The following is an 8,189-nucleotide window of genomic DNA, read 5'->3' as shown; positions in this document are numbered from 1 at the left end:
CTGGCAATGGCCCGAGGAACCGTGGGTGAGAGTCCATATTGATTTTGCAGGACCATTGGAAGACCATATGTTTTTAGTTCTTCTTGATGCCCACAGCAAATGGCCAGAGGTTGAGGTAATGAAATGCACGTCATCAATGAAAACGGTGGACCACAACGGTCTTGCTGAGCGGTTTGTCCAGACAATGAAGCAAGCTCTTAAGTCAACACAGGGTAAAGGATCGCTGAATCAACGCCTAAACACTTTTCTACTTTCTTACAGAAACACCCCACATGCCAGCACCAAAGTGTCTCCTGCCGCCGCTATGTTCAAAAGACAACTTCGCACACGTCTGGATTTGTTGAAACCCCTGAAAACAAAACAGACGGTTCAAGAGCAACAACACCTTCAGATGGAACGGCGTCTAAAAGCAAAACATCGTTGTTTCAGACCTGGAGACAAAGTGCTAGCTCGTAACTATGGGAAAGGTGTCAAATGGCTACCAGCTGTAGTGATTGCACAAACAGGACCAGTGTCTTACACAGTTGAACTGGCTGATGGTCATCTCATCTGGAAAAGGCATGTGGACCAGTTATTAGCTGCAAATTCATGTGACAACTTGGAAGAACAGGTGACGATAGATCCTTACCTGGAAATTGCTTCAGAATACCATGATCTGTCTGAGAATTCTTTCACACCAACCCTCGGGAATGCACAGACTGAGACTCTACCAAGTCAGGCGAAAGAGACTGTTCCTGGTGCAAGTCAGTCAGTGCCCTTGTCAAACCAAACCCCTGCGAAAGAGACTGTAAATGTGAATGTACCTGCCGTTCGGCCATATCCTAAAAGAGAACGTCGACCTCCAAATAGACTGACACTCTAGTTAGTGACAAGCCCACGACAATGGGGCAGAATAATCCCCAGGGTTATGTCCGGGAATAGAGGTAGTCTACCCTCTTTCCCTAGTACGTAAAAAAAAACAAAAAAAAAGGAGATCCTTCTGGATATTGTATGCATCTGATGTTAAGATAAATGTTCCTGTTGAAGTAATGTTTTTTTTTCTCTACTACAAATTTAGGAGGGAGGAATATGTTGTGTATTTACGAAATGCAAAGTGACCTTTCTGTGTTTCCTTATACCCTCCTACGTTACGTGATTATTCTACGTCAACACCGTAGATCTTGAGTGTTGAAATAAACGGCAAGCACTGGTTTACGTTTACTCCTGCCTCTCGTGTATATATCTATAAAATATAAGAATATATAACAGTTAGCTAGCTGTTTACAAGGCACGTTTCAATATGAAATCACTTGGCTAACAATAGTAACAACATTAACGTCAACTCACCTCAATATGTTTTCTCAGATTCAAGGTTGAAGTTTTGAATGCTGAAATTTCATTCACCCGTGGCAGGCAAAGAAGACATTTCAGCCGATAAGAATCTCCCTTGACTTCAGTGAATTCGAAAATATCCTTGAGATATGGCCATGGGTCATCTTCCACCTCGAACTAACTGCTGCGTGAGCGTATGTTGGCAAAAAACTCGTGAAGTCGCGCGTTCTTTTTTTTTTTCAAAAGAAAACCACGTTTTTCATTGGTTTGTAAAATCAGTGTAATAAATACTTGGAGCGGGCATGGGGAAATGTATCGAAGTAAAAAGTAAACTTTGTCTTTAATATAGTAGTGGAGTAAGAGTGAAAGTAGATGCAAATAAAACATACTCAAGTAAAGTACAGATCCCCGAAAAAAATACTTAAGTAAAGTAACAAAGTATTTTTACTTCGTTACTTACCACCACTGCTCAAAGCAGTGCGCTCACATGAAAAAACAACATGACGGGAGTGTCAGGGCTCTGTCACAAAACCATGAATTACACTAGACCGAAGTGACAGAACCCTGACACTACCCCATCACAAAAAGGGATGCCACCTGGCGTCCCTAACGTGGAACACCAAAAACAAGACAGGAACGTGACATGACAACGCAAGACCGACACACAACAACAGACAACACAAGACAGGAAAAATCAAAACACAGAGACAAAGAGGGGAGGGAGGGGAGCCAAGTCAGGGCAACAGCCCAATACTCTGCAGGGTCTGGAGTGGATGCTGGGTGGGAGCTGGGCCTAGAAAAATGGCCATAATGTCTGACTGTTCGCTGGGTTCTAACTGACTAGTTCGTTCTGTGGGGGTTTTTGTAGCCAGAACCCATACACAGAACAGCCTTGTGTCTGGGTTTTTGTGGAAAGAATGCGTAGATGGTAACAGACAACGTGCTAAATAGAACACAGCACACACGGACAGAAGAGTGTATGGCCCAAGTGATCTCGAGACTGCAAGCTCCACAGCAAGACAGAACATGGATTGAAAGTTTGTAAAAATAGTAAAAAAATCAAAAATAAATGAGTGATGGGGTGCGAGGGCCACCCTCCAAACATGAGACAATGAAACAGGACATGCAGACGAGAGCGCACAGCTCAAGCACTCTTGAAGTAGCGTCAAAATCTCGATTAAAATTAAAACAAAAAAGGAATGTGAGGGGCTGGGTCTCTGTCATGAAATCCATTATTACAATGAAGTGACAGAACCCTGACAGATTCTATATCATGAAATATCTCAACTCTCAAATATTATAGATTATGTAAGTTGATCTATAATGGGCGATGGGCAAAGTAGCCTTATAGTGTAATTTACTAACTACACATAAAAACTCTGTAATTTTTAATTTATCTAATATTTTAGTTGGTGTTCTGCCATAAAATATTTTTCATGACGAATTTTAATGAATTTGTAAAGTTACTATTTTTTAACATGTTCATTGTACAGAAAGAGAGCAAAGAACATTTACGTTGTCAAAGAAGAGTTCAAAAACTTCCATAATAATCACTGAAGCTGTTTACACTGTGAAATGAATATCTTAGTTTCATCATAGGCATATCTGTACTTTGTTGTTTCTGATGATTTTAGTAAGAGAATACAATGGAAAGGATCCTTAAAATCTGCTCCCTTACCAGCAGAGGTGGACAGTAACTAGGTACATTTACTTGCACTGTACTTAAGTACACTTTTTGAGTTTCTTTTATTTTGTTGTGTTTTTTTTTTTGTGGACTTTTTACTATAACTACACTACATTTGAAAGAAAAATATCTTACTTTTTACTCCACTACTTTTCTGTCAAGGTCCTTGAGTAGAAAGTAGTTTTGACTTCAAACTGTTCTCATTTTCAACCAAAATACAACGTCTGTCCAACGTTGGAGATTAACGTCAACTTAAGTACTTTTAAAAACAAGTACTTCTGTACTTTTACTTAATTAAAAATCCTGTCCCTTACAACTTTTACTTGTAACGGAGGGGGGGGGGTTTTGTAATATTTGACCAGTAGTATCTGTACTTTTACTTAAGTAAAGGAAGTGTCGTTGTACATGTTCCATGCTAGTGCTTACCCAGAACCTAATATAACAGAAACCACATATAACCACAATTATAGTATATGTACAGCTCAAATGCTTCATGTATGATGCTCAATGCTTGCAAAAAGAATGTATGATATTTAATATTATGCCTAAGCAAATTTATTTTAGTTAAATTCACATAAAGCTAGAAACAAAAAAAAAACAAGGCTCAACAGCTTTATTTTCATGAAGAATAACGGAATAAAAACATGTCCAAAAAAATAATAAATAAATACATTTAATTAGAATAATAAAATTTATATAAAATCATTTAAATATACTAAATTAAAAATGAAAGTAAAAGCAGGAGACACATATGGTTTTTTATCCAAAGTGAGTTGGATGGATATTTGGATATCATCAGGATATCAATGAGTTTGCATGTCTCTTTTGTGTGTTAGCTTTTAATGAAGTGTTTGCCTTTAGGCTGAGGGGTTGTAGTGCATTGAAATAATGACAAACTACATTTCTGTGTGTCACTGTTGTTTAAAAACAATGAAAATATTTCCAGAATGTAAGTTTCAAATGCTGTGATGAGTTTTACCCGATGAATATAAATGTTAAAACTTCTTGCTTTAAATCTATTGATAATGTTAATATTCTAATAGTTGATATTTTGATAACAGAGATATCGATATACATATTATTCTGAGATACTTGTGTATATATTAAGTTTATTTATATTGTGTTGTTTACTAAGGTGTGGTTGTTTGGGTTGTGGTAATTTTTTGTGGCTCTTATTTTTGTCCACTTCAAGCACTAGCATACACACTAAGAAGTGCTAGGTTCAAAGAAACCCAACGGCTGGAGTTATTTTGCAACCCATGGCTGGGTCGAATGGTCAGTTTCAACCTTGGCTTATTTTGAAATAACGGGTTGATTTATGCTAGTTCTTTTTTACAGAAATATATGATTTTTATTTTTTTTATACATTATACATGGGTTGGTTTTTACAGATTAACTTGAGTCCTCAAATATTTTGTAAAATACACTACAGAGCCACTGTGTTTACACGACACTTATTTTATTTTGGATGAATACATTTCCAGATACAGCATATTTTATTCAGTTTTTATTCCAGCATACAACATTTAAACCCTGTTTTTAACATTATTTACAATAGGATTCGATTTATTGACAATAGTTACTTCATTAGGTATCATTAACTAACATTGTAAACATCTAACTTTTTTATTAATTGTTAATTTGTATTTTCATAAGAAATTAAAGAAAAAAACTGATAATTATTTTTAATCTAAACCATTTTTTTAACAATATATTTTAATAACTATGTTGTTTATAAAGTCATTTTACATTGTTTCCAAATTGTGAAGGCATTATTTCATTTTATTACAGCAGGAAAAAGTAATTTTCCTAGATGGTATGATAAAATGATAAACATGTATTTAATGATGAATTAACATAAAGAAATGTGTTATTTATCCATCTATTAAAAGACAAGGTCTTGGCATGTCTGATTTTCTAGTTGTTCTACATCATAACCACTTGTTTTAAAGGGGTCATATGATTCTTTTTTAATGATCATTATTTTGTGTATTTTGTGTAATAGAATATGTTGACATGCTTTAATGTTCAAAAAAAACAGTTATTTTGTCAAATACGGCTACATTAATCGTAGGTCCTCTATGCCCCGCCTCTCTCAAACCGCGTCATTTTCTACAAAGTCCCTCCTTCTGACAAGTGCAGTTTGCTGCTTCTGATTGGCCAACTGATCCAGTGCATTGCTGTGATTGCCGAACACCGCAAGCTTTTAAACATCTCAGAAATGTGTAAACACCCTTTTCCATAATCATTGCAAAGCGTCATCTTTCCAAATAAGGGTGTAAGACAGTTAATAATGTCCTTAGTTTTACCATCAGTTCAAGCCTGAAAGAGAAACAGAGTGGCGTGACAGACACAGTGATGAAGCACGTATGTGTTTGCAGTACACAAGCCGACGGTTAAGACAGCTGACACACACACACATACACACGCACAAAACTCCACATTTGATCAGTCAATAGCAAATACTTAAACTAATAACAAAACATTTTTTAAACGGAAACGGTGGTGCGTTTGAACACCCTGTTCTGATGACGAAAGAGTTGCAACTATGGCAGCTGAGAAGGCCATTCATTGTGTTCTTTTTGAAGAATTTTCAAAGCCTGATGAAATCAAAATACTCGCTCGATGTTACAGTCATTGCCCTTGCCGTCCAGAACAAAAGAGAACATCCCAATCGAGTTGTATTGTGGGATTTGTGGATTTTTTGGTTACTTTGTTTCTTTGTTACTGTGTTTTGCATTTGAAATTGATATTGTATTGGTTTTTGTTTTTCATTACATATTCAATAATGATCTGTTGACTCTTAAAAACAAAGGTGCTTCATGATGGTGATTAATGTTTTTTGTGTAAATTTTTTGTGTAAGTGGTTTGTGTTGTTGCGTTGTATTGTTGTTAAGTTTGTTTATTGGTTTTATAGAGGTGTTTGTATTGAGGTGGTTTTTTATGGATAGGTTTTACTGAATGGTAAAAATGGTTCTTCAATGGCATTGCTGTGAAGAACCTTTTAAGCACCTTTATTTTTAAGAGTGTAGGTAATACCTGAATCACTCAGCAAAGTATGTATGACTTCTGCAGAACATAAAAAGATTCTTTAAAGAATAATGGGGCCCAGACAACATTGAACCCATGGCTTTCATTTTATGGACAAACTCACTTTAAGATTTGGTAGGATGGTTGGTTTAAGTAGTTATAATTGCTTACACCTCCCTTTATAATTAACTGGCAAGTAAATGATGTAAGCTAAAGTTTCATTTTCTAGTAATGTCTACTTTAACCTTTCATTTTCTCATAAAGACCCTCCCCTTTCAAAAGCTATAAAATGAGCACTGAAACAGGTGTGTCACTTCATTCACCTCCTGATCAAAGATGGATCTGCAAATCTCAGTTTTTCTTCTGTTCATTCTGTTCACTGCAGGTACAAAGACAAATAGTGTTTGTAATGTTATTAAGTACAAATACAGATTACTAACATCTCTCTCTCTCCCTCTCTCTGTGTTTTAATATTAAAGGACACTCTTTCAGCTGTTATGCGTGCTCAGGTCTGACAGGTTCTTGTACAAATCAAATTGTAAAAACATGTCCTAGTGGATTTTCAAAGTGTATGAGTTCAACAACAGCAGTAAATGTCGGTAAGTCTAATATGATGGATTGAAATTCACTGAAAACTGATGGAGATGTTAAATTCGAGATTCAAATGAGAAAATGCTACATTTTGAGGTTTTAGAAATATATTTTCTGTCAAAATAATGTTGTTTTGAAGCTCTTTTTTTATTAATTCATTGATTTTTTGTTGGTGATTTTTGTTATAGAGAAGATTTTAGAGTGTGTTATTTTGTGTGTAAGTGGATCTATGAACATGGGCTTTGCAAAGACATCTTTTGCGTGCTGTAACACAGACCAGTGTAACATCCAAGACGCTCCAGGTATCACGCTTTACTGACCATAAAATAAATAAATCTTTAAGGTCAACACTCATTTTACTTCCAAAGGAGATCAGGAAATACAAATTATACAATACAGAGTGCAGCTTGTCAGTTGTGAATGAATTGATTGGAGTAGCTAACAGAGTGTTATTTCATTACACGTTATATTTTGCACAGAAGATAAAACCATACACGTTTTTGTCCTGTAGATCCCTCTATTGTCCCCAATGGAAAGACTTGTTACTCTTGTGATGACAAGAGCTGCTCAAACATATTGAGCTGTTCAGGAAGTGAAGACCGCTGCTTTAAAGCAACAGGTGAGAATCTGGAAAAGAAAAAAGTCATCTTTACCTCTCTGATGTTTGAGATCACATACAGATCACATTTACCAGTTTCTAACTTAGACTAACCTCTCTTTTCTTTCTTTTCATCAGGGACTCTCGGTGGCCAGTCAACAGTTGTAAAAGGCTGTGTCTCTAAATCGATCTGTGATGCTGAAACATCGGTTAGAGATGTTCAGGAAGCCTCATGCTGTGAGGGGAATCTGTGTAACAGTGCTCAGAGCATCACTCAGAGCTTCCTGTTCCTCTGCTGTTCTCTGCTCTCCTTCATCCTGCTGCAGTGAATCCAGCAGCTCTTCACATTCTACAGTCAGACACACTGCACTGAATATAGAACTTGTACTTTCTCTGTACTATGCATCTTTGGTGTGTTTCTATGATTTTTTTGCTGTGACATTCTGATGTGACATTTTATGAATTAAAATTAACTACAATTAATACAGCCCGTCATGCTGTAAAAAAGTCATTAATCATTACTACAATTTTTTTTTTATTGTTTTAATTCTTAAAATAAAAAATAAATGATCATTATGTTCAGAATAAGCATGTGTGATAATTATTTAATTATTCAAACAAGATAAGCTCTTTAGTTTTCCTGAGGTTTGATAATATAGCAATATCTGCATTCCCACTAAAATGAATGCTGTTCAGTTACAGATCATGAAGGCAATAAGGGAAAAATTTAGATATACATTTGTCAATATTTTTCACTCTATATTTTATGTAGCTGCCCCCTAAGAGTGGACTAAACATTAGTCGAGGAGAAGAGTTGACAAAATTTTTATACGTTTTTTATACATTTATACATTGGTCAGTCAATAATCAACAAATGTTGTGTTTCAAGAAAAGAAAAAAAAAAAACACAATATGCTTTCAGCCGTCTCAGTCTTCGTAAACTGGAGCGGGTCCCAAAAATGAACTGAAACTGTT

General features: G+C 35.8%; 1 protein-coding gene across 1 annotated transcript; it reads left to right on the top strand.

Annotated features, from left to right (window-relative positions):
• The first annotated feature begins 6,824 nt into the window (after positions 1 to 6,824).
• LOC109062273 (urokinase plasminogen activator surface receptor-like) lies at positions 6,825 to 7,755 on the top strand. The gene is made up of 3 exons (XM_019079364.2): positions 6,825 to 6,918; positions 7,128 to 7,235; positions 7,353 to 7,755. The coding sequence occupies exons 1-3, from the start codon at positions 6,846 to 6,848 to the stop codon at positions 7,541 to 7,543; spliced, it is 372 nt and encodes a 123-aa protein (XP_018934909.2). The 5' UTR covers positions 6,825 to 6,845; the 3' UTR covers positions 7,544 to 7,755.
• Positions 7,756 to 8,189: the final 434 nt, after the last annotated feature.

Source organism: Cyprinus carpio, chromosome B3, assembly GCF_018340385.1.
Source record: "Cyprinus carpio isolate SPL01 chromosome B3, ASM1834038v1, whole genome shotgun sequence".
Lineage (NCBI taxonomy): Eukaryota > Metazoa > Chordata > Actinopteri > Cypriniformes > Cyprinidae > Cyprinus > Cyprinus carpio.
This window is presented reverse-complemented; position numbering and strand designations above follow the sequence as displayed.